The sequence below is a fragment of the Carcharodon carcharias genome, chromosome 6, assembly GCF_017639515.1.
Source record: "Carcharodon carcharias isolate sCarCar2 chromosome 6, sCarCar2.pri, whole genome shotgun sequence".
Lineage (NCBI taxonomy): Eukaryota > Metazoa > Chordata > Chondrichthyes > Lamniformes > Lamnidae > Carcharodon > Carcharodon carcharias.
In genome coordinates this window covers 94,121,454-94,149,086 of record NC_054472.1, presented here as the reverse complement: position 1 = coordinate 94,149,086, position 27,633 = coordinate 94,121,454, and the positions used below count along the sequence as shown (strand labels likewise).

Genomic DNA, 27,633 nt, shown 5'->3' with positions numbered 1-27,633 from the left:
ACAACATACTTGGTTCGTTTCACATATAAACAGAACATTACCTGCATCATCTGCCATGGTGTTGGTCATCTACACTTTCCATAAAGTTTAGGGAAATCTGCACAGAGTCTAATAATGAAAAGCAAATCAGAATGTTCAACTCTGCAATCCAAACTCCAGCTTCACAGATAGGGTGAGAGCTAACTCAGCTATAACCTGATACGAGACCAGCCTGCAGAATCTGCTAACACGGTATTTTTAGATTTGCTTTCTCCATGAGCCAAACAGATTCAAGCACTCATATGGAAAGGCTCCTCTTTGAATAACAAATATTTGGCATTAAACTTGTCTGGGTTACCCAACCAAAATTCACCATTAATATTCACTTACTACCTAGTGCTATGTACTGCTCAATGAGAAGAAAACACAAAATTGTGTCATCATTTTTCCAGGAATGCACACCTTAATGAATAATTCAGTAGTTGTTCAATCACGAGGCACTGTTAATAATAGCAAAATGCTTCAATGTATGATGTCATGCATGGCTTGTAGGAAGTTTTTGCAATCAACTTTAGACAACAGTGCATTTAGCAGCAAGCCATTTTTCTCACTTTCCCACAAGGTGTCAGCACCTCACCTAATTCCTGAATCTTTACAAGCACGCTTAAAAAGTGAGAGATGGCACATTATTCTTGCGCTAGTCTTGACTCAGAAGTAACACATTCTCCTGCTGAAAGATCATGGATTTAAACCTCACTCCAGAGATATGACTCAAGCTGAAGGTACAGCACCTCATCGTTTGATTATATCAATAACACACCAACTGTTTATAGTGGCCATACATTTCCCAACAAAATAGTGACAACATTTGTTTCTCTTAATTGTTCAGGGGTTTTTTCATCCTTAACTGCCCTTGAGAAAGTAAGTGGTGGTGAACGACTTTCTTCAACTGCTGCAGTCCACCAGGTGTAGCTAAACTCAAATGGTGTTAGGGAGTGTGCTCCAAGATTCTGACCCAGTGCTGAAGAAGACACACTGATATGTTCCAAAGTCAGGATGGTGAGAAACTTAGAGGGGACCTTGCAGATAGTAGTTTTTCTGTGCACTTGCTCCCCTTGTTCTTCTAGGTGGTAGAAATCATGACCTTGGAAGGTGATGTCGAAGGAAGCTTGGTAAGTTGCTGCAATGCATCTTGTAGATAGCACACCCAACTGCTATGGTGTACCAATGGAGGAGGGAATAAATGTTTGAGCTGGTGGACAGGATGCTGATCAAGTATGTTGCTTTGTTCTGGATGATGTTGAAGTTTAAGTTTTGTTGGAGCATCACTCATCTAAGCAAGTGGAGAATTTCTGGACTAACTTGGCTTTGGAAGGTCAGAAGGCAAGTTACTCACTACAAAATATCCAAGTTCTGGCCTGGTCTTGAAGTGCTTATATGGTCCAGTTAAGTTTCTGGTCAATGGTAACACACCACAACCCCCTCTCCCACCCCACCTTGTTGTATATCAACAAGATAGATGGTCATTACCTGGCACTTTATGGCGCAAGTGTCACTCCTCACTTCTCAGCCCAAGCCAGAATGTTACCCAGGTCTTGTTACACATGGACACAGACTGTCATTACCCAAGTAGTTTCAAATGGAACTGAACACTGCAATCATCAGTATATATCCTTCACTTCTTCCCTTATGATAGCAGGAAAATCATTGATGAAGCGAAGATGATTGGGCCTAGGACACTGCCCTAGAAACTTGTAGATCAATGACCTAGGGCTGAGATGGCTGGCCTCTAACAACAATTATCTTTTTTACTGCTGTGCTTTGTCCTATGACTCCAGCCAATGGAGAGTAATTGAATGTATTGGATTTATCAGGCTTTTTGTGGACAGGACATAGCTGAGCAATGTTACAGTTTGTGGTGTTGGGTAGATGTTAGTATTGTAGCTATACTGGGACAGCTACACTAGGAGCTCAGCTGGTCCTGGATCAGAAGTTTTCAGCACTACAGCTGGGATGCCAATAGCCTTCCCTTGCATCCAGTGCACTCTCAGCCTTTTCTTGACAACACATTGAGTGAATCAAAATGCCTGAAGACTGGCATCTCTGATGCTCAGCAATGCAGGATACCAAGATAGCTCTTTCACTCACCACTTCTGGCTGAAGGTGGTTGTAAATGCTTCAGCCCCTTTCTCCTACTTACTCGTTGAGGATTTAACATTGAGGACGGGCATGTTGGTGGAGCCTCCTCTTCCTGTTGGTTGTTTAATTCCCCAACACATTTTATGACTGAATTTGGCAGGCCTACAAAGCTTTAATCTGATCTGTTGGTTGTGGAATCACTTATCTCTGTAAATGCATTGGAGGCGGTTCAAAGAAGGTTTACTAGATTGATACCTGGAATGAGTGGGTTGTCTTATGAGGAAAGGTTGGACAGACAAGCTGTGGAAGGCAGCATCATCAGAGTAGATGTGAATGAGATGGAGAAACTGGGAGAATAGAAAGTGCTTTTGTTGTTTCCAGTTCCTAGGTCGATGTCAAGTGGTCCACCTGATTTTATTCTCCAGCATTTTCATAGCAGTTTCAGGGAAACTGAATTGCTTTCTAGGCCATTTCAATGGGGCGCTGAGAGGCAACTACATTGCAGTATGCCTGGAGTCACATGCAGACCAGACCAGGTTATGACATTAGCTTTCCTTCCTAAAGAAAATTACTGAATCAGATGGGTTTTTACAACAATGAGAGAATAATTATTGCTCCAGATTTATTTAACTAATTGAATTTAAATCCCCCAGGTGCCATGGTGGGACTTGAGCACATGTCTCTGAAGCATTAGTCCAGCCCATGGATTACTAGTCCAGTTACATGACCATTATGCCATCCTTCCCAACTTATGCTATTTAACCAGCTGTAAATTATTTTGGGACACCCTGAAGTCATGAAAGGCACAACATAAAATGCAAGTCATTCCTTGCTTCCATCCATGGAAAGCGTCACAGCGATAGCTGGGCTTTCATTGTCACAGCCAGAATGTAGATAAGCTTCAGAGGCTCGCCATAGGAAGGCTGAAATTAACTTTTTGATATGAACTTGAGGGTAACAAAAGAAAACTGCTTAATGAACAGAAACAGGGCAAACCAATTCCATCCTTGATCTAAGCCCATGCTCCATCCTCAGAATTTTGCACCTTTTCACCTGCCATTTCCATGTGCTCCACAACTTCCCTTTACTTAGAGCAACAGAAAAGAAACCAGCAGCTCAGGCATAACTTATCTAGCTTCACACTTTGATTCATAGGCAATTTGTGTTTGACTATACTAATTAAGTTTGTGTTGAAGTAACAGGGAGGACTGATGAGGGTAGTGCAATTGATGTGCATAAGGATTTTCAAAAGGCATTTGATCAAGTACCACATAACAAACTAGTTAAACAAAATTCAAGGAATCAAAGGGACAGTGGCAGCATGGATATAAACCTGGCTACAGGACAGAAAGTAAAGAGTAGCATTGATACTCATTTTTTTCAGACTGGGGGAAGTATACAGTGGTATTTCCCCAGGGGTCGGTATTAAGACCACTGCACTTTTTGTTAATGACCTAGACTTAGGTGTACAAGACATAATTTCAAAGGTTGCAGATGACTAAAAACTCAGAAAAATGACTCATAATAAAATACTTCAGGACAACAGACTGGTGAAATGGGCAGACAAAATTTAATGCAGAGAAGTGCAAAGAAATTTATTTTAGTAGGAGGAATGAGGAGAGGCAACTAAATAGTACCATTTTAAAGAGACACCCAAGGGGCCCATGTACTCAAATTTTTGAAGGTAGCAGGACAAGTTGAGAAGGCTGTTAATACTATTAATAAGGCCAAAGATCCTTACACACATTTTTAACTAGAGTAAGGTGGCACAAAAGCAAGGAAACTGTGCTAAAACATTATAAAACACTCATTGGGCCTCAATTGGAATAACTTGGTCAATTTTGAGCACCACACTTTAGGATGGATGAGGAGAGGATGCAGAAGAGATTTACTGGAATGGTACCAAGGATGAGACACTACAGTTATGTGGAAAGACTGGAGAAACTGGAGTTATTCTTCAAGAAAAGATAGTTAAGAGATGGGAGATATTTCCAGTGGCAGAATTGTCAGTATTCAGAGGACACAGATTGAAGGTGATTGGTAAAACTATAAGTAACGAGGAAGCTTTTTATATAAAACAGAGTTGCCATGATCTAGAATTCATTACTTGGAGCTGATTTCAGTAGTAACAGTCAAAAGAACTGGATAAATATTTGAAGGGAAATGATTTGCAGCACTATGGGTAAAGAGCAGGGGTATGAGATCAGCTGAAAAACACTACCCAAAAGCTGGCACAGGCACAAAGAAGCAAGTAGTCTCCTTCTGTGTGGCATCATTCTATGATTCTGGCTCAAATCCCAACATCACACCAAGATTGGCTTCAAACTCCGAAACCTGAAAAGGTTACATAGAATGTTACTGGCTGCACTCACTGGGCCTCACACTGTCTCCAATCCCTGTGGGTATATGACCAACCCACCTACCCCCGCCACACTGGCTAAAGATTCAAGATTGGTGGACCTAATGCAGAAAGAAAGTGCCGAAATGACTGACTCTGTTGAACTCGAGTTCTCACAGGGCCACACGGCGCTAGATCCCATTAGGGCCTTGGTCTAAACATGGGCAGAAGAGTTGAATTCCAGAGGTGAGGTGAGATTGACTGCCCTGGACGTCATGCAACCCTGACAAAATTGAAGTCAATGGATGTCTGGGTGGGGTGGGGTAGGAAAACTCTCCACTGGTTGGAGTGATACCTACCACAAAGGAAGGTGCTTTTGGTTGTTGCAGGCCGATCATCTAGGTCAATCACCTCAGCCAAAGGCCATCGCTTCAAGAGTTCCACAGAGCAGTGCCCTAAGCCCAACCTTTCAGCTGCCTCCATCATAAGGTCAGGAATGGGAATGTTCACTGATGATTGCAGTGTTCAGTACCAAAAGCAACTCCTCAGATAGTGAAGTGCATTCCTGCAAGGGCCAAGATAAGATATGGACAGCAAATCAGACCTGGGCTGATAAGTGGCACGTAACGTTTTTGCTAGGCCATGACCACAAATAAGAGAGAATCTAACCATCTCCCATTGCTGTTCAACAGCATTGCCATCTCTGAATCCCCCACTAACAACATCCTAGGGGTTACCATTGACCAGAAACTGAACTGGACTAGCCATATAAATACTGTGGGTACATGAGCAGGTCACAGGCTGGGAATTCTGCAGCAAGTAAATTACCTCCCAACTCCCCAAAGCCTGTCCACCATCTACAAGGCATAAGTCAGGATCGTGACAGAATACTCCCCACTTGCCTACATCAGGACAGCTTCAAAACCTTGAAGCTTCACACCTTCCAAGACAAAGTGGCTGGCTTGATTGGCACCCCATCTACCATCTTAACCATTCACTCTCTCCACCGGCACAAAGTGCACACCGCTGCCACTATCTACACGATGCACTGCAGCAACACACCAAGGCTCCTCCAGCACCACCTTCCAAACCTGCTATCCAGAAGAACAGGGGCAGCAGACATATGGCAACACCACCACCTGTATTTTCCCTTCCAAGTCACACACCATCTTGACTTGGACCTATGTCACCATTCCTTCCCCTCACTGGGTCAAAGGCTGAGAACCAGTGCTGTGGATATACCTAAACCTCAGCAGCTTAAGGAAGCAACTCAGCATCACCTTTTCTCAAGGGCAATTAGTGATCGGCAATAAACACTGGCATTGCCAGTGCTGCTCATATTCCACTAAAGAAGTTTAAAAAATAAATTCACCCGTTTTTTAAAAAATTCATTCACAGGATGTGGGCTTCGCTGGCTAAGCCAGCACTTATTGCCCATCGCTAGGTGCCCTTGAGAAGGTGGTGGTGAACTGCCTTCTTGAACTGCTGCAGTCCATGTAATGTGGGAACATCTACATTTAAACAGCTTTTGAGCAGTCATGTGAAATGCAAACTTTGAAGGTAAACTTATCTACTAATTTAATTTAGTTAAGACTATTGCTCATTCTGCAATGGTGTTTTGCTCTGACTTGCTGAAGTGACCAATCGCCCCAGCACATCCCAAAACACTTGCTGAGTTTGAGATACCACAAGAATTTTCCATTGAGACAAAGAGAATGAAAGACACCCCTTTCTCACTTTCTTGATCTAATTATTCCTCACTCTTCAACACTGCTTGACATGGATGTTGCCCTTGATCTTATCTCCATGCACAATACCATTGCAGACTAAGCAGTTAGTCCTAACTAAATGAAATATATAAACTTGCTTTCAAAATTTGCATAACTGCTCCAACAATGTTTATATTTCAGGTGAAATTGAGTTCAACAGTGACAGAGCCAGTCATTTCAGCACATAGCAGCTATTTGGCACAGTGTTTGCTGGCTTCATGATCAGAGCTATCTACTCAGATCACATTTGCTTACGCTCTTCCTGTAGCAACTCAGGGCCTCCCAGCCTTCGAACAACTCGGCTTCAAAGGTCTTTTCACTTTCTGCTTCTTGCACTCATTTTGAGCCCTCATCACAGAGATTCATCTCCCTCAAACAGTTTTGGGGAATTAGCTTTGGCAGACTCTGATCTTATCCATGCTTTACCTGATTTTTTTTAAAAAGCATTACACTGGAAAATAACACTGTCAACCAGTATACAATAATACCAGCAAGCCAAGAATCTACATTAAAGAAGATTTTTTCTGTTGAAATAGCATAATTGTGCTCTTTTAGAGGTAATTGTGGTGATGGGGGTCACACAGCAGGCATAGGAACTAAACTGGCACGTGACATGGGAACATGTTCAAGGCTGCCAGTTTCTGTTTACAATGTTGCAGTATTACAATATTAGAACTTGATAGTCTATTTAGCCTATTTTACTCTGAAATGCAAGAAACATACTTATTTTAAATCAATGACAAAAATCTGTTAAGTCCCAGCAACCAATGTGACGAGTACATCTACGATATGAACAAAAATCGCTCACCAACTCAAATTTCTTGTTTTTCCCCGACAAAGAAAGGGGAGGGTGGGTGAGATCATTCTAGTCCACATCCTTTGACTCAAATGTTAGACAAAACTAGAGCAATTGTAAAAATCCTGAATAAAAGCATTATTTAATCATGAAAATGATAGTGGCAGTGTCGGCACATAACCCTTGCTAACCTTGGACACAGATTTAGGCTAGATACAAACCTATAAGTTGGCTATAAATTTACTAAGGTACTAGTTCCCAATAAACAGTCTCATTGAAAAGAAGATCAAAAAGAAGTGATGCAAAAAAATTGGTAAAAAAATCCATGTTGCTGTAACAGGAGTTCCACTAAGATTCAGGCTGTGAAATGTTACTGGAACGGCATGTACCTGATCATCGTTTGTATTATCCTGAAAAGAGCAAAATGAGTACAAAAAGTGAAATTTCATTCCTTACCTCTGTCAACCACGTCAAACAGAAAGTCAGTAAAGAAAATTAAAATATAGAGCATCATGTTTAAGGAGCAGCTTTTGGCATGCCACATACTCTAAACTTACATATATTTCCAAGTTTAAATCCAGGGTATAATGTGGATTTAGTGGTGATCAAGACGATTAAGATTGGAGCAGGAAGAATTTTAAAAAGGAAAATTAACAGTACAAACCATCAAAGCTCAAGATAACAAGATCTTTTAAAAAAAGATGGTTCATGGGACAGCCCACATTTATTGTCCATCCTGCTGGAGCTGGTGGTAAGCCTTCTCCAGGAATCACTGTAGGTGTTGCACTGATGGCACTCCTCTATTGATGTAAGTTTTGGAATTCTAGGGCTTTCAGCCAGGGGTAATGAAAGAACAGTAATTATACATCACGATGACTTGTGACTTGGAGGAGTACTTACAAGTTATGGTACTTCCATGATAACGTCCACACACATATGCACAAAAAAGTAACAATCCTATGCCAGAAGGGAAAGGCCTAACCAAGTTAAACTATAATTTACTTCTATGAAGTAAGAGGAGACTATCAGTTGCTTTATATGGGTATTTTCCAGGCAGCACATAATGAAAGGTGATAAAAGTATGAGAAAGATCTGAACCATTTAAACAAGTGAGCAAAGAAATGATTGGTTGGGGGAGGGGGGGCTTTTAAATATAGGTACAATGAATGCAACATAAAGTGGAATAGGAATCTAAGCAAATAAAGTATACACAATAACAGAGAGGAAAGAAAGATGGAAGCAAGGAAGGACTTACATTTACATAACACCCTTCAGGAAAACTCACAGCAAATGAAGGTCTTTTTGAAATGTAGCCACCATTGTAAAGTAGGGAACCGTGTCACGCAGTCCACACCTGGAAAGTCCTACAACAGCAATATAAAATAAAGGATACAATTCTAAAAAGGGCTGCAGAAGCTGCAGTACCTGGGGATATATATGCACAAATCATTGAAGGTGGAAGGGCAGGTTCAGAAAGTGGTCAATAAGGTGTATGGGATCCTGGGTTTTATAATTAGAAAGCAAGGAAATTATGGTAAACCTTTAGAAAACACTAGCTCGGCCTCAATTGGAGTAGTGCATCACACTTTAGGAAGGATGTGAAGACATTAGAATGGTTCTGGAGATGAAAGTCTTCATTAAGTGGAAAGATTGATGAAGCTGAGACTGTTCTCTTTAGAGAAATGAAACTTGAGAGAAGATTTGATAGGGGTGTTTAAATTCAGGAGGGGTTTGGAGAGAGTAGATGGGCAGAAACTCTTCCCATTGGCGGGGGTTGAGGACCAGAGGACATTGATGTAGGGTGAATGGCAAAAAGCAACCCCAACAGCGACGAGGAAAATTTGTAGAGTGAAGGAGAAAAAGGAGAGTGGAATAGCCGAGTACGTCTTAGAGAGATGGCACAAACACGACAGTCTGAACAGCCTCCTTGTGCACTGTAACCATTCTATGATTCTATAAATGGCCAGAAAGTCTATGGGCATGATGTCACTTGAGGAATAATGCTAGCCAGGGCATCAGAAGATTTCTCCTGCTCTCCAAGTAACATTGTGGGCCTCTTACATCTACCTGAAAGCAAACTCAGTTTACTCTGCTGTTTCTCTCTCCTCAGATGCTGACAGACCTGCAGAGTACTTCCAACATTTTGTGTTTTTAAATGCAGATTTTCAGCATCCGCAGTACTTTCTTTTGTCTCAGTTAACATAGAAACTAGGAGCAGGAGTAGGCCATTTGGCCCTTCGAGCCTGCTCCGCCATTCATTATGATCATGGTTGATCATCCAACTCAATAGCCTGCTCCCAATTTCTCCCCAGATCCTTTGATCCCTTTCGCCCCTAACTCCTTCTTGAAAACATACGATGTTTTGGTCTCAACTACTTTCTGTGGTAATGAATTCCACAGGCTCACCACTCTCCGGGTGAAGAAATTTCTCCTCATCTCAGTCCTAAATGGTCTACCCATATCCTCAGACTGTGACCCCTGGTTCCCGACTCCCCCACCATCAGTAACATCCTTCCTGCATCTACCCTGTCTAGTCCTGTTAGAATTTTATAGGTTTCTATGAGATCCCCCTCATTCTTCTGAACTCCAGCGAATATAATCCTAATCGACTCAATCTCTCGTCATATGTCAGTCCCATTCCAGGAATCGTCAGGTAAACCTTTGCTGCACTCCCTCTATAGCAAGTACATCCTTCCTCAGATAAGACGACCAAAATTGCACACAATATTCCAGGTGTGGTCTCACCAAGGCCCTGTACATTTACAGCAAGACATCCCTGTTCCAGTACTCGAATCCTCTGGCTATGAAGGCCAACATACCATTTGCCTTCTTTACCACCTGCTGCACCTGCATGCTTACCTTCAGCAACTGATGTGCAAGGACACCCAGGTCTCTGTTGCACATTCCCCTCTCTCAATTTATAACCATTCAGATAATAATCTGCCTTCCTGTTTTTGCCACCAAAATGGATAACCTCACATTTATCAACATTATACTGCATCTGCCACGCATTTACCCACTCACTCAGCCTGTCCAAATCACACTGATGCATCTCTGCATCCTCCTCACAGCTCACCCTCCCACCCAGCTGTGTGTCATCTGTAAATTTGGAGATATTACATTAGTTCCCTCATCTAAATCATTAATATATACTGTGAATAACTGGGGTCCCAGCACCAATCCTTGCAGTACCCCACTAATCACTGCCTGCCATTCAAAAAAGACCTGTTTATTCCTACTCTTTGTTTCTTGTCTACCAACCAGTTTTCTATCCATCTCAATACACGACCCCCAATCCCATGCGCTTTAATTTTACACACCAATCTCTTATGTCGGACTTTGTCAAAAGCCTTCTGAAAATCCAATTAAAACACATCCACTGGCTCCCCCTCATCGACTCTACTAGTTACATCCTCGAAAAATTCCAGTAGATTTGTCAAGCATGATTTCCCTTTTGTAAACCCATGCTGACTCTGTCCGATTCTGCCACTGTTTTCCACGTGCTCAGTTATTAAATCTTTTATAAGGGACTCTAGAATTTTCCCCACTACCAATGTCAGGCTGACTAGTCTATAATTCCCTGTTTTCTCTCTGCCTCCCTTTTTAAATAGTGGGGTAACATCAGCTACCCTCCAATCTGTAGGGACTGTTCCAAAGTCTATAGAATCTCAGAAAATGACTACCAATGCATCCACTTGACCACCAATGCATCCATTAGAATCTCATCTGAAAGATGACACCTTCAATTGAGCTACACCCCCTCAATACTACATTGTAGAACCAGCCTAGAATAAGCACTCAAGTGTTAACACAGTAGGGTTTGAACCCACCACTTACTGGCACAGGTAAAATTGTTACCACTGAGCCAAGGCTGACATCTGAAAATGGCATCGAGCTAAAGACCTTCGCAACCTAGTTTTGTCAATCCCTCCAGCCTATACACTCACCTACACAGCAACCAACAGGCAGGTGCTTTTCAACTCCTAAAAAAGGTGAAGAAAAGTTACTAAAATTTCTGAGAATGATTGCTCATCATTCATTAAAAATTCCCATTCAAAGCTAATCAAATTCATGAGTTCACCTTTGAGAACGCAGAATTGCACATCAAAACGTGTTATTCCAACCTTGTATAGATCACTAGTGAAGGTCCATTTAAAACACTGCAACTTTGGGCATCCTACCTTGAAAAAGGACACTGGTATGCAGCAGAAAGTTGAGAGCAGAGTGGCAATGATTCCATATCTTGGAGCTCTAACACATTAGGAGAGACTTGCAGAGCTGAAAAGAACAAGTTTGGGGGAGTATATGATCCAACTCAAGCCCAGAGGCAATTAACTCTTTTCAAAAGGTACTAGATGAAGAAGTGCAACTTGGAATGAGGTTAGAGTTAAAAAGCTAAGTATGAGATAATCAAATGTTTCACCAGATGTAATAATTTTTAAGCTGTTTTAGGGGAGAATCAGGCAAGGTTAAAAAAAATGGAAATATATGAGGATGAATGAATATTTTGAATGCAGTAGAGTAACTAATGAGAACTTATGAGAAAGTTCTGCATAAGATTAATGTGTATGATATACCGTACACTGAGTTGATTTTTTTAATGGACAATGCACCAAGTGTTTTTTGTCACTTCATGCCTAGTGAACAATTGGCACGCTACAGGTGGTAGTATTGTACTTCATCTCAAGAAAATGTTGCGTAATGCACTAATTCACTTTCATTGCATTTTTAAAAAACATTTGCAATGATCAAAATATGAAGCTAGAACAAATTCTGCCGTGACAACCTAACTAGAAAAATGGAACCACACCTTCTCAGCAATGACTACCCTGTACAAACAAATGTATTTTTAGTTTGACAATCCAAATGATCTAAGAGTACATTCATGCAGAGTTAGGAGCAAAATCTACCTGGTCAAGAACCTGGTTAGTCCAGGATTTTTTTTCCACCAGTACAAAAACGTTAACACTGCTAAACAGCACAACTGGAGCAATAAGAAAAACTTACAAATAAAAGTAGCACATTTTCCAGTTACTTAACAAAACACAAATGCTAACGTGTCAACTCAAAGAGCACATCAGACCAGGAGCTTACGAGCTGCTTAAACAGAGAGGGGAAAAAACACAGCAACAGAAAAAAAAGTTGCATGCAAGCACATAAATTCAACTGCTATGAACATCCAACACTAACGATAATAGAGCTCAACAACATGCCATTCACAGAGGTTACCAGTGTCAAAATCTTCGCTAGGAAAGCTCACAGTTCCAGTTGAACTTGCAGTGTTGATGCACAGCTTCTGTGCCAAGATGGAAGAATCAATAGTTAAAAAGCAGTAAACTTGTCAACTGTTTACAGTATTAGGCTAAATTATGACAGACCATCTGAATTTTTGTCAGTGTTTAAATGTTCATAGCTAAGAGCCAAGAACAAAACAAAATAATTTAGAAGGCACTTGTTTTGCAGAATATTTAGCTGTCAGCATTAATTATTAAAAGTTGATTTCTCCCATACAATGAAGTCATCCAATTAGAAAGCTGAATACTGCACCCTCACCACTAAATACAATTTTTAATTCATGAGCATAAGGAAATGCAGTGTTCAACTCATTAATCGTCGCAAGGGACATCAACCTTCAACATACAAGTTCAGATGTTGGTGAATCCACAACTATTGAGGAATTGGATGAACGCTTTTCTAATGGAATATGATTACAAAAAGATTAAAATCACTGAATAATGTGTGTATGTCAGACTATTCAGATGCTCAAAGGCAGCAAAAATTGGATAGTACATCACAGGGCAAGTTAGGGACGTTGATTGAATAGTCAGATGGGTGCCAATGTGACAGAAAGTTGCTTGGCAATAAGATTTCATAAATGATACCTAATAGAAAATGTCTCAGCAACTAAACTGCCAGCAACAAACATCCATACAGCCAAAAGGATTCTGTTCAGTGTTTTTAACATCACTATTTTTAGGAAAAGGGAAAACAAGTTTCAAAGTGGATGCTTTGCCATTAAGAATGCTTTATTTAAGCTATTGACAGGTTTTATCAACAAGCTTTTCAACAGGTTATGAAAAGAGAAAGAATATATGATTAAAATTAAAAGTGACTTCATTAAAATAAACATTAAGATGTGTGTTTAACAAGTGACCTGCAGTCCAGTGAAATAAAACTTAACTGCTAGATTCCTGCCTAATTCCAGCATCAGTACAAGAGACAGAAACCAGGAAACTATAGGACAGTTAGCCTAACATTTGCCATTGAAAAAAATTCTGTAATCCATTATCAAGGAAGTAGTAGCTGGACGGGAGGTCTTGTGGCACAGCAGGTAGCGTCCCTACCTCTGAACCAGAAGATCTGGGTTAGAGACCCAACAAGGGCTTGATGGTCATGGAAGGTACATTCGTGACAAGGCCAAACAGGTTTGTCAACCTATAAATCCTTCCGATACTCTTATGGCAAGCATCAAGAGGGGGAAGAGTCTCCTGGTCAGCTAGAACCTGCAGAAGGCAATGACAAACCACTGCAGTACCTTGTCAAGCATAACCATAGACCAACATATAGAAGTCTGGGGTCATCAATGTCCTCTTAGGGCATGGTACCTGAAAAGGGAGTAACTGCACAGATGGTCTGCGTATGGAACTTCTGGCTTAAGACCAATGAAGAGGTCCTTGAATTGCAAGAACATAAAGAACTCTTAAAAAAAAATGACAGAAAAGAAATATGTCAGTATTTCGGCCATTTAGTCAGAGCTGGAAAACTAGAGATCTCTTCTACAGTGAACAGTGAAGAGCAAGAGGGAAAGGGGGTTGACCTAGGTGTAGTTGGATGATGGATACACAAGAGTGGTTGCAGAGAAGCTACTGTGGATGTGTGAGGTTGGCTGATCCTGGGATAAAAGTGTCATTATACGAGGAAGGATTCATCAGGTTGGGTCTATACTCACTGAAGTTTAGAAGACTGAGAGGTGACCTTATTGAAATATAAGATACTGAGGGGGTTTGACAGGGTAGATGCTCAGAGAACATTTCCCGTAGTGTGGAATCTAGAACTAGGGGACAAAGTTTCAAAATAAGGGGTTGCCCGTTTAAGATGGAGATAAGGAAGAATTTCTCAGGGTTGGGAATCTTTGAAATTCTCTAACCCAGAGTTATGAAAGGCAAGTCAATGAATTTTTTTTTATTCATTCATGAGATGAGGGCATAACTGGCTAGATCAGCATTTATTACCCATTCCAAATTGACCTCAAGAAGGCACTGGGGAGCTGCCTTCTTCAACCACTGGAATCTATATGGTTTAAGTACACCCACAGTGCTGTTAAGGAGAGTGTTCCAGGGTTTTGACCCAGCAACAGTGAAGGAACGGCTATATATTTCTAAGTCAGGATGGTGAATGGTTTGGAGGGGAACTTGCAGGTGGCAGTGTTCTCATGTCTGCTGCCCTTGTCCTTCTAAGATGGGGTGGTCGTGGGTTTGGAAGGTGCTGTCTAAGGAAGCTTGGTGAGGTTGTTCCTGCAGTGCATCTTGTAGATGGTAATCACTGCTGCTACTGTGTCAGTGATGGAGCTAGTGAATGTTTGTGGATGGAATGCCAAACAAATGGGCTGCTTTATCCTGGATGGTGTGAAGTTTCTGGAGTGCTGATGGAGCTGCACTCATCCAGGCAAGTGGGGAGCATTCCATCACGCTCCTGACTTGTGCATTGTAGATGGTGGACAGACTTTGGGGAGTCAGGAGGTGGGTTACTCGCTGCAGGATTCCTCGCCTCTGACCTGCTCTTGTAGCCACAGTATTTTATGGTTAGTTCAGTTCAGTTTCTGGTCAATGGTAACCCCAGGATGTTGATAGTGGAAGATTCAGTGATGGTATGCCACTGAACATCAAGGGGCGATGGTTAGATTATCTCTTGTTGGAGATGGTCATTGCCTGGCACTAGTATGGCATGAATGCTACTTGCCACTTGTCAGCCCAAGCCTGGATATTGTCCAGGTCTTGCTGCATTTGGACATGGACTGCTTCAGATTTGAGGAGTTATGAGTGGTGCTGAACATTGTGCAATCATAAGGTCAGAAGTGGGGATGTTCACTTATGATGGAAGGAAGGTCACTGATGAAGCAACAGAAGATGGTTGAGCCTAGGGCACTGCCTGAGGAACTCCTGCAGTGATGTCCTGGAGCTGAGATGATTGACCTCCAACAACCACAACTATCTTCCTTTGTGCTAGCTATGACTCCAACCAACAGAGAGTTTTTCCCCGATTCCCATTTACACCCAATATATTAAAGGCTGAAATAGACAAGGGTTATGGGGAATAGGCAGGAAAATGAAGTTGAGGCCAAGATCACATCAGCCATGATTTTATTTAATGGTGCAGCAGGCTTGAGGGGCTATATAGCCTATTCTTGCTCCTATTCCTTATATTCTTATGCTGACAAAAAATTGCTCACAAAAAAAAATCACTCTGTACTCAGCTCTTGGTTAAATGGAAACATTCACTTTGAAGCTTTTCTTTCTCTGAACGGACTGACAGTAATTCCTGCCAGAAACCAGTAGTGGACTGGTGGTTAAACAAGAAGTCATTCAGAGCCTGGCATTTCCCTTTAATCATCTTCGCATTAAGGTATGAGGTTTAATCAGGAAAATAGTTCCTTCAAGTATATTTCTGCTAGTCATATCTACCAAGATTTTAATATTTGTGGAATTGATGCAGAAATAAAGAAAATTAAGGTCAAAGTAATAGTATGTTTAAAAAAATGCACATTGGTTTTGCTTTAGCAGATTAAACAAGGAGAAAAATACTCTCTTAATACTGAAAGTTTGCAGCCAGTTATTTTTCAACTTTCAATATAAAGAAATCTAATCTCTAGCGGCATCAAGAAAATTTAACTGGATTCAAATGAGTTATGATATTTTTATCTGTAGATTGCACAAAACATTTAGGCTCACGCGACAATCTCTTAATTTTAGAGCCGTTTTCACATTTCGGCTCAGGAGGCAAGCAAATTAAACCACTTTCATTTTGTTGTGCAATATATAGTCCAATATCATATGCTTCTGTGAGCAGGTCACGATACTGTAGCCAATGTACATACATTGAACAGTGGAATCATGATTATTACAAATCTGGTCTGCCATCACTGACCCAGATCTTACAGTCTCTGAATCGTTGGACCCCTCAGATGTCCTGACACAATGACTACATGGGAATTGCTCAGAAAGTCTGAACTTCTGATGGACAATTCCCCTGCTCCCTGGGAGCCTCTGAGAAGTTCCAACTCAGAGTTACAGTCAGAGACTTCGAACAGTTACGACTTACTTACCAGAGAAGTTACCCAAGAAATGTTAAGACAGGAGAAAAAAATCCTAGCCAAACGCCTGGGTAACTATACATCTGATCCCCCCCAATCACTCACACTGTGCCCTCCCCAATAAATGCCACCCCTGATCCCCCACCCCACCCGCAAACAAGTTATCCCCCTCAAGCCCTGAGCTGACCAGCCCCCGCCATCCAACTCCCTCCAAACCGTGACCTGACCCAATTTCCCTCCTCACCCAGCTGCCACTCCACCCCTTCACCAACTGACCTGATGTACCCCCTTAACTTCTCTCCGTAGCTGTTTTCAAAGCAGATTTGAGACATTTAAACTCATTACTTACCAAAATACAGCAGCTAGAGCCGTAAAAAATGGCATGGCTTCTGCTCGGATTCTCTGCACTGCTACCTTGAGGTTTGCTGCACTGAGTCAACATGAAGGATCCTCCATCGGAAGATCAGTCAGAGAAATCAGTGGAAGCATGCACTTTTGTCTGGTCAGGGTCAGAAACAGGCTTTCCAATCCCGATCGGAAGATCTGGGCCGATTGATTCTCAGTTTCAGTGACATCGGTCAATTCCATATTCAGAGCTGACTCAATTTGCGCAATATTAAATCATAGTACAACCAAGAGCGTGTAATGTGTTGCCCCCTTGATACACAAACAGAATATCAAGTCTTTAATACACTTTCACATGATCCTTCAATTTTTCTAGCTTGTGGATATTTGCCTTTTAGTGAGATAAGCTCTACAATGGCCTGCCTGCTTGTCTTTCACCCCGACCTGGGCTTGAATCTAGCCAAAACTCTTGAAATGAAAAGTTGCCCCACTGCTTGTTATGGTGGGGGGGAGAGGAGACATTGGACACTCTCATCCAATTCTACTGAGCACTGTTTAAAGCCCACATCACAAAACTACCCAGATTTTAGTCTCACAAGAAGCTGAGGGACTACAAATCAATTGAGAGGGTCAGAAAATACTATATTTATGCAACAGTTTGGTGCTTTTCTGGGATTAAGATCAGGTGGGGGGGGTACGGTTTGCTCAGACCAACTTATCCATGCCATGAACTGGGAGTGCTTGATACAGAAAATACCTCAAGCAAATATTTCATTTCCCTATAGGAACTCATTCAAAAATAAAAGTCTCCAAAACAAGATATGCCCAAAGGTTTCTGCAAAACATTAAAAGAAAATACCTAACTCTTAAAAGGCTTACACATCCTAGAGAAAAAAAATTACAACTGGCAAGACACTGAACACAACCAAATTCCTAATCTCAATTAATATTTCCCATCTTTCTGAAAGAAACTACAAGGGCCAATTAACTTTTACCCCTACCTTTCTAGTTTGAGATTGTAAAAAGTCAGCTGTGCCAAACAACGCTCAGTGGTATCAAGAGAAAAGCAGGCACTTTATAGATAAAATGGGAATGACAGATGTTTAAAAAGTACAAGTTACATAACATTGACGTTGAAGGAATTGCTGGTAGGCTTAACCATAACATTACAAGCTAAAGGATTTTTAAAAGCAACTTTATAAATTATGATTTTTTGAAAGAGAGAATATATGTAGCATTAGAAATTCATGTCCAATCACTTGGTTATGAATTCAAAATGACAGTTCAGCAATAAGTTATACTGATCAGTAAGGTCTGTACCTCACCAAAACTGGAGATCTTAGTTATGTGACAGTTCCTTTGGTTGGAAAAGCCAGGCTTGAAAACTTTGGAATAGAAATCACCTGTACTGTGTTATATTGGAAATAATTATTTGGCATAAGTCGGTGATTAGTTGGGAGGCAGGAGACAAAGAGGAGAGATAAAGGGACTGGTGGCAGCATGTGACATATTCCTTGTGGATCTGTACTGGGGTCTCAGCTTTCCACCATCTATATTAGAGAGAGCGTAAAGGAAATTTATTAGAATGATACCAGGACTAAGAACAGAAGAGCATAAGAAATATGTTTTTATAGCTATGTGAGGAGACTAGATAAACTGGAATTGCTCCCTTAGAACAGAGGAGGTTAAGGGGAGATTTAAAAGAAGTGTTCAAAATTAATTCAGAGTTCCAACGAGGATAGATTGAGAGAAACTGTTTCCACTGGCAGAAGGCTCAATAACCAAAGGATAGTGATTCAAAATAATTGGCAAAAGAGCCAGAATTTATTTTATTAGTTATTTATTTACGGGATGTGGGAGTCACTGGTTAGGCCAGCATTTATTGCCCATTCCCAGTTGCCCTCGGGAAGGTGGTGGTGAGCTGCCTTCTTGAACCACTGCAGTCCATGTGGTGTAGGTACACCCAGTGCTGTTAGGGAGGGAATTCCAGGATTTTAACCCAGCAATAGTGAAGGAATAGCAATATATTTCCAAGTCAGGAATGGTGAGTGGCTTGGAGCAGAACTTCTAGGTGGTAGTGTTCCCATATATCTGCTGCCCTTGTCCTTCTAGATGTTATGGTCGCAGGTTTGGAAGATGCTAAGGAGTCTTGGTGAGTTTCTGCAATGCAGCTTGTAGATGGTACACGTTGCTGTCACTGCTCATCTGTGATGGAGGGAATGAATGTTTGTGGAAGGGGTACCAATCAAGCGAGCTGCTTTGTACTGGATGGTGTCAAGCTCAATTGTTGTAGGAGTTGCACTCTTCCAGGCAAGTGGGGATTATTCTATCACAGTCCTGACTTGTGCCTTGTAGATGGTGGACAGGCTTTGGGGGAGTCAAGAGGTGAGTTACTCGCCATATCAGATAATTTTTGTTATGATCTGGAATGTGCTACTGGACATGATGATAGGAGCCAATTCAAAAGTTTTCCAAAGGGAATAGGATGTACTAAAGAAGCAATCTGCAGGACTACAGGGAAAGAGCAGGGAAGTGACACTAATCGAATAACCTTTTCAAAGAGTTGACATAGGCAGAATGGGCTGATTGGCAAAGATACTATGATTTTAATACTTGGGGAAGAAGAAGAAAGTGGGACACATTCTCAGGGCGGTAGAGGAAGACAGGACTGCCCAATGCAGGGAGCTATACCAAGGTCATGAGACCACTGGTATTGAACAGAGGTGGTCAAGCAAATATTTTTAAATTAAGGATTTTTGATCGAATGAATAGGGAAAGACTTTCTTTGCATTGTGGAAGTCAGTGAAGGGATTCACCGATTTCAAACCATTACCAAGGGTTATGGGGACAGAAAGGAAAGTGAAATGAGACCACCAGATCAGCCATGATCTAATTGAATGGTGGAGCAGGTTCAAAAGGCCAAATGGCCTACTCCTGCTCCTAAGTCCTATGTTCCTTTTTTGGGGGGGGGGGGGAGAAGAGTGTCTAAGAAAGGCCATTGTATCTTTTAAAGAAAATCTGGATAAATATTTGAAGTAGAGGGCTGTGAGGAAAGAGCAATATGCAGGAACTAGTTTTAGGGTGCTCTTATAAAGAGCAAACACTGGTGCATTGAGTTGAATGTATCCTTTAGCAATTGTAAATTTCTACGATTCGATGATGCTAATATGAAGCAATGTGGAAATTTAGGTACAAAGGTCAACTGACCAACCAAGAAGCACTTTACCTACCTCTGCAGGGAATATGAATAGAACCTTATTAAAGCACAATTCTGTATCAAAAAGAGGCTAGCTGAGACAATACTCAAGTGGCAAATTGAAATCTTTCGACCATTTCTATGTACCACATCTGACCGTACAATTTCAATATAAAAGTTTGTTCTTTTGTTAATCGCTAAATTTAAATTTGGGTATATCTTTCCAATTCCTTTTCCAAAATGGGTCATATCCTTACAAAAAGGAGACATTTGTTTACCTTCCCACCAGTTTTGGGCCTGCTTAAGTCAGAACAAGATTCAACATTTCTTAAAAGCAGGAGCGGAGGAGTGGGGGGGGTAACGGGAATAGGAACAAGGAAAAACGATGAAACGCAGCTGGTCAGCACATTCAATTTAACTAAAACCAAGTGACTATGCATTTCACATATTCCCTGGATTCACTTTGCCTTTCAACTGATTATACAGGCATACCTCTGAACAAATTAAGAACATTTTTCTTATCTTTCCCAAATGACTAGCTGAGAAAATCTCAATATTAATGTGAAAATGAACATCCTAAATCAGTCCTTCCTCTATCTATGCTGATGGACTGCTGTATATATCCAGCATTTTCTTATTTCAGAATTTTGTATTCTCAGTGAAGTCCTTTACAATAAGATAACTTCAGTTCTGATATGCAGTCCAGATGGAATGATTTAATATATAACCCTGGAAGATATTCGGATATGGAACAGGAATAAACTTATTTCACAAACTACCTAAAAAGCCATGGAAATTATTACCTTCATTAGTCAGGAACAGCTCAATATTATATACTATCCTGCCCCATATTGGTAAGTGACTTGATGACCCAATTGAATTCTCCACACAGCAAACCAATAGCTATCATGTTCACAGTGCATATTCCTACTATAACACAGAAATGAACATTAATGAAGTAGGATCTACAATAACACACTAAAATAACGCACATCATTCCAATTTTGAAAAAAGATAATTTACTATTGCTTTTTACTTACAAGCCAATTTAAATATGTATAGTTCCTATGGCAGTTTGTATTGTTAAAAAAGGAAAATTCATGAAATTTTAACTTATGCTACAGTAATCAAGTGGCCAACTCCATAAATAATTGAAATAGTTGCCACCATGTATTTGACAAGGAAATCATCTCTCAAATGATGCACGTTTTCCTTCAGCTATTGCTTCTATTAGCTTGAAACCAGGGACAATTTTTTTTCCACAAACTGCTTAAATATAAAAGAAAAATGTTCAAAAATATTTGTCCTGGGGAACCAGCACAGAAACATGATCACAGGGATTCCATTCATGAACTGACTGGAAGCAGCAGGTAAGATGTTGCTCCAATGCATAAATATTATAATTTATAGTGCATAATTCTCAACATTACATGTTTCTCCCAATGCATAGGAAAATTGTCAGTTAAACGCTTCAGACATCCAGATAACTCATCCTGGAGTTGAGATGATGTGTTATTAGCTTGAACATAGGCAAACTACATGCTGTGTGTAATATGTAGTCATTGCTTTTTATTGCTTTTTGCCTATGTAACATTATAGCACAGAAAAAAGTAAACCCCTTACTCTATGCCATGTAATCAGGCTAGATATGGTACACAAATTTACTTTACTACTACTACTACTACTATCTATTCCACATTAGATTAAGCAAGAATAATGCTCTAATTTGTGCCTGTAGGTGTGGAAATTAATTCTCAACAAAAGAACCACCAGTTTTAACCTGTTTAAGAAACTAATAAGAAAGACTCCTATACTTGTCAAATTAAAAGGGAAAGACATGATGCTCTTCACCCCAGGCTCAAATTTTGACGCACAAAGTTGGGAAGTTCTACCATGCTAACTGCATTAAACCAGACTCTGTTCGATAGTGTTCACAAATTGGCAAATATGTCACAGTTCCCAACACTAAGGTCCTTCATTTTGAAGGATATTCAAAAGGCAAGTTTTTTAAAAAAGGAGAAACTTCTTCTTTACCCAGAGTTTTATGGAACAATAGTGGTATTATATTCAGTATGTGTCTTCATCTATTTCACTTTTATCAAACACCCAAATTTTTAACTTACAAAATTCAATTTCATTTAAGTTTGTAAAGTGAGCCACAAAGCTAACCAACTTCTATTCTCCAGGTAGCATTCCTGATTATTGGAGGGTTGCTGAATCATGGCTTATGCCATGGTTTTACTACGGGGCAGGGCAAGAAAGCAGGCCCCAAGGCTATCTCAACCGGATCAGAGATCAAACCCCACACTGTTGGCATTTTTCTGAACCACACACTAGCTCACTAATCTAACCAGCACCCCTCAAGCTAGCCTACAGAAGGCATTTTTAGTACAGGCACAGAAGGTCAAAGTATTTCAATCCTACACACATGAAATATTCAGTCCCAATATCCAAGCACACCCGCACCATACCCATGAGAATACTCCACCACAGGCAATCACAAACAAAATCTTGCAGCCTGGAACTCACTGACATTCAGAATTTAATAAGACAGTGTTCGGTTCATGAACAGCCATCAAAATCTTTATTAGGGTAGAAATTGCCCTTATCAAGGGCAATTAGGGATGGATAATAAATTCTGACCGAGCTAGTGGTGCCCACGCTCCATTAAATAGTTTTTTTTTTAAATGCAGATTAAGGTTTAACAGCTTATCATTCCTCATATCACACCTGGCTAAAATCAGGAACTTCCAAAAACATAGGACTTAAGGCCAGAAGTAGGCCATTCGGCCCTTTGAGCCTGCACCGCCACTCAACAAGATGTGGTTCTGGTCTCAATTCCACTTTCCTGTCTGCCTCCCATAACCCTCGTCGCCCTTATCTATCAAAAATCTGTCAAATTCTGTCTTGAATAAATTCAATGACTCTGCCTCCACAGCTCACTCAGGAAGAGAATTCCACATATTCCACAAAAAAAAAATTACCCTCGTCTCAGTCTTAAGAGAGGCCTCTTATTAAAAACTTTTTCCACTAGCTCTAGTTTCCCCCACAGGTGGAAACATCTTCCCAGCATCTACCGTATCAAGTTCCCTCAGGATCTTATTCTTCTGAGCTCCAATGGGTACAGCCCCAACCTATTCAACCTTTTTTCTTAGGATAACCCTTCATCCTAGGAACGAGTCGAGTTAACCTTCTCTGTACTGCTTCTAACATAATGTGTTTTTTTTTCCCAAATAAGACCACCAAAACTGAATACAGTATCTAGATGCGGTCTCACCAAGGCCCTGTACAGCTGCAGTAAAACATTCCTGCTTTTATATTCCATTCACCTTCTAATAAACAAATATTCCATTTGCCTTCCTAATCACTTGCTGTATATGTATTCTAACTTTGTAATTCATGTACCAGGCCACCCAGGTCCCTCTGTACCACCAAGTACTGCAAACGCTCTCCATTTAAAATGGGCAAGTTCACATTTTCCTACATTATATTCCACTTCCCAAATTTTGTCTACTCATTTAACCTGTCTAGACTCCTTTGCAGACTTTCTACCTCCTCTTGACAAATTACTTTGCTATTTATCTTAGTGTCATGTAGCTAACATACATTCAGTCCTTCATCCAAATCACTAATGTAGATTATACATCAAACCTAGAGATAAAGGAAAATTCAAGACAGGACAGGAACATGACCTTCAATGTTATACACCTAGCACATCTACTGGTGTATACAGAGCCTATGCAGGAATTGATTGTGCAACAGGAGTACCGCATTTACAGAAAATTAAAGAAGATTCAGCTATGATATGACGGCAATAAAAATGTCTGCTGATATCCTCAGAAGAAAAAAGGTAGAGGAAGAGGAGATGGAAAATAAATAAAGAACAGCATCAGAATGTGGGTATCTTCGTGAAATTCTAAATAACTTGACTGTCACATGCTATGCAGTGGGGGTGGGGCAGAACAGATGAATCAAAAATGCTTTCCTTCCCCAACAGAGCTGCAACATGTGAAGACTTTCATTAAAACTAATTAATAAAATGAACATTAAAGAGTTAGCTGTATGTCTCTGGTGAATAATAAATATATCTGCTTGATAATGTCATTAAAAGTTGTGACTATAAGTAGAGAGATCAAACACCCAGATGCCAGTGCTCTCAGACTATACAAATATTTGTCACTCGACCTGATTACAGTGGAGCTAAAGCAAGTAATTGAATATAGTTTACATGGTTTACCACCAAAATGCTAAAAAATTGCACAATCTGAGGGGGTGAAAATGTAAGTTTTTAAAAAAATCTTAATCAAATCGCCTGGAATTCACTATATTATCTAATAGGGTAAGCAGAAATGTTCATAGGCGGATCATTTTCCTGAAGCACTACTTACAGTTATTTAAGTTGCTCAGAGAATTAAATGGGAAGAATGGATGATTCAACAAATTACAAGCCTGTGTAGAACTAATAACATTTATAATTGCTGCAACTAGAATTTAACATTTTTTTTAAAAAGTGCAACTTTGACACCTTCAAGGCTTCTTTTATGCCAATAAGTTTATCTAGCAATTCAGATGATAGAACTGGGTACTACAGGAACAAGTGCAAGTTGTAGATTCAGTATTTTCATTTATTTTTCTTTGAACTTTCCAAATGGTGTTGATCTTAATTCCCTGTTAAAAAGCCACAAACTCCAAATTGAGAAATCCTCAACAGCTTCTGTTGGCTCAACATAGAGTACATTACTCTCTCCTTAGCAAAGTTCAGAGAACCTGCCTGGTCTCCATTAATCAAGCCTGTTCACGAGTACTGCTGAAGCTTAAGCCACACAGTAAACTTCCCACTTAGCCAGCTGGAACTATCCCCAAATAAACTATGAACAATCTCAGCCAACATTAACAAACCAGATACAAACAAGAACCAACTCACCTACACCCTAGAGATAAAAACAAAAAAACTGCGGATGCTGGAAATCCAAAACAAAAACAGAATTACCTGGAAAAACTCAGCAGGTCTGGCAGCATCGGCAGAGAAGAAAAGAGTTGACGTTTCGAGTCCTCATGACCCTTCGACAGAACTGAAAAACAGAATCCGCCGATTCTGCCAGACCTGCTGAGTTTTTCCAGGTAATTCTGTTTTTGTTTTGTTTTTTCACCTACACCCTAGAAGGATAGTCACTTGTAAATTACGAGCTCTTGCAGGACAGACAGCAATCACAATGGGCTCCTTGCATGGCATTCTTAAAACAACTCAATAAGTTGACCACAGTATGGTCACTAATTTACTCAAGCAATTCCAGTCCCCGGGGTAAATGCCAACATTGTATTTACCCCTTCAAATTGTTTTTTGCACCTGTCTGCTAACTTTTTAAGTAATCTGCATACCAGCTTCTGCTTATCCAGTTTCTAGCTTCTTATGATTTGGCCAATATTCTGAATTGTTCTCCTTGGATCTAAATCTCTCACTTCCCCACATTCAACTCCAATTGCCAGTTCTGCTCACTCACTTAAGCTGTTCCTTTGTGACTTTCTGCTTCCTCCTACATACGGTACTGTTCTATATATGAAAAAAAACAAGGTCAGAGTACAGATTACTGGAGAAAAATGGTTTCTCACATTTCATCAATTAGTAAATTCCCTTTATCCCTAATCTCTTTCTCCAATCAATTTTAAATCCTTTTAAAAACTTTAAATTATGTCCTGAGGTTTCCTCCAGTTTCACGTGTTCTAATTTTTACTAATCACTTGTGTGAACCATATCAAAAGTCCATACTGACAGCATATTTAAGTACTCCCATCCACTTCATCTGTAGCCAAATTCACTTCCCCAGCCAACACAGGAATCGTACCATATAAACAGCATTCAGGTAACACTTCCCATTCATTCAAAGTGAGTTTTCTCAGCTATATCACAGAACTTGTGCCTTCAAAGAAATGGACATTAAATTGTTTAAGATCAAGCAACACCCAATACTTGTGCACAGAAGTAAACAATTTCTGAATCCCACTGATGCGCTTTGAAGTTACCATCTGGACTGTACATGTTATAATCCCACATCTGGCAGATGAAACTATACCCATGTACTCTTCCAGTCAGCACAACAGCTGAATGCAACATGGAATTTCAACTGTTATAACTATATATAGTATGTTCTTATTTTATGTAATAGTTTATAAGAAAATAAGTAGAGGCATAACATACAAAAGCAAGGAAGTTATGATGAACCTTCCTAAAACACTGGTTCAGTCTCAAATGGAGCATCGTCTCCAATGTCTGGCACCATACTTTAGAAAGGATGTGAAGGCATTAGAGGGGGTTTAGAAATGATGTAGGAGAATGGTTCCAGGGATGAGAGGCTTCAGTTATGAGGGCAGACTGGAGAAGCTGGGGCTGTTCTCGATAGAGAGGGTTAACTTGAGATTTGATTGAGATGTTCACAATCCTGAAGGGTCTGGATGAGTAGATAGAGAGAAACATTCCCATTGGAAGAAGTATCAACGACCAGAGGACAGCAATGTAAGGAGAGCAGTAAAGGAACCAAAGATAACAGGAGAAAAAACTTTTTTTATGCAATGAATGGTTCGGATCTGGAATGCACTACCTGAATGTGGGGTGGAGGCCCAATGGTGCCTTTCAAAAGAGAATTGGATAATTAACTGAAGAGAAAAAAAATGTCAGGTCTACAGGGAAAGGGCGGGGGAGAGGGACTCGCTAAACCGTTCTTGCAGAGAACCGACACGGATACAATGGGATGAATGGCCTCCTTCTGAGCTGTAACCAGTCTATGAAGGAAAAATAACGGAGATACACATCGGTGTACAGATCCAACCATCTCGTCCCCACTGTACAAAATGTTTGACATCCTGCAAGAGAGTTAGGTACTGCAGAAAATGCCTTTTTAATTAAAACGCTGGTATAAAAGCAGAGCAGAGATTTGTCTTTGACCTCTGAAAAGAGGCGGCGTATGACGATCTGACTGAGACCCGGTGCAAATCTTGCACGAAAAGCGATGATCCCTCAAACACAAGGTGCATCCAACACGCGGTTAAACGGTAAAAGGTGCATTTTAAAACATGCAAAATAAAAATCGCGCTCACTAACAAGGCTGCATTCCCCCGGCGCGGTAACCGATCCCTGCTCTCCTGAAGCAGGGCTGGTGGCTCAGCCGGAGCCCTCTCTACTCATCTCGCCACCGGGGTCTCTAACCTTTTCTGGATCCCGAGGTGTTGGACCTGCTACTGCCAGCCTTGTTCTTCGAAGTCATGGTTCGCTCGCTTAAAACGTTTCGTAAATCGAGGCGGCGGAGACAGAATCAGAAATATCACAGCCCACCTCACACTCGCTGCTCACAGCCTGAATCCCAATTTCCACCGCCCGAGCCCGGTGGCACAGTCACAACCCAACCTGACTCACAACCTGTTTGATTGACAGCACACCAACAGCAATCAGCGGCCTCCTTCCCAAGACAGGCCCTGATTTCTGTTGGACAGCCGGCGAAATGATCCGCCCCTCCGACTGAAGGGGGCGGGGCTGCCGTTTCCATCAGGTTCGGTTGAAGTGCAGCGTACGCGCCGAGCGAACGTGGCAACATGGAAGCAGCAAAGTCTCGCGAGAAGTGCGGCTGGCTGCGGCCTGGTGGCAGCCTCTATTCTGCAGCTGAGTGCTAAGAAGTCAATTTGTGTCTTAAATTGAGGTGATAGTACCAGGACACATTTACTGCCCAACCCTAGTTTCTCTGAGAAGGTGGGGATGGCACTGGCCCTTCC

General features: G+C 40.9%; 1 protein-coding gene across 12 annotated transcripts in view; it reads right to left on the bottom strand.

Moving 5' to 3' along the window:
* The window catches only part of unm_hu7910 (un-named hu7910), a 238,752-nt gene extending 211,453 nt beyond the window's left edge, over positions 1–27,299 (bottom strand). For 10 of the 12 annotated variants that reach the window (XM_041189895.1, XM_041189898.1, XM_041189900.1 and 7 more), the window contains exon 1: positions 27,074–27,299. In XM_041189895.1, coding sequence (XP_041045829.1) covers positions 27,074–27,131 — 58 coding nt within the window. In that variant the 5' untranslated portion in view covers positions 27,132–27,299. Of the gene's footprint in view, positions 1–41; positions 190–11,202; positions 11,300–27,073 lie in introns of those variants that run through there. The other 2 variants (XM_041189907.1, XM_041189899.1) reach the window with 2 other exon arrangements.
* Positions 27,300–27,633: the final 334 nt, after the last annotated feature.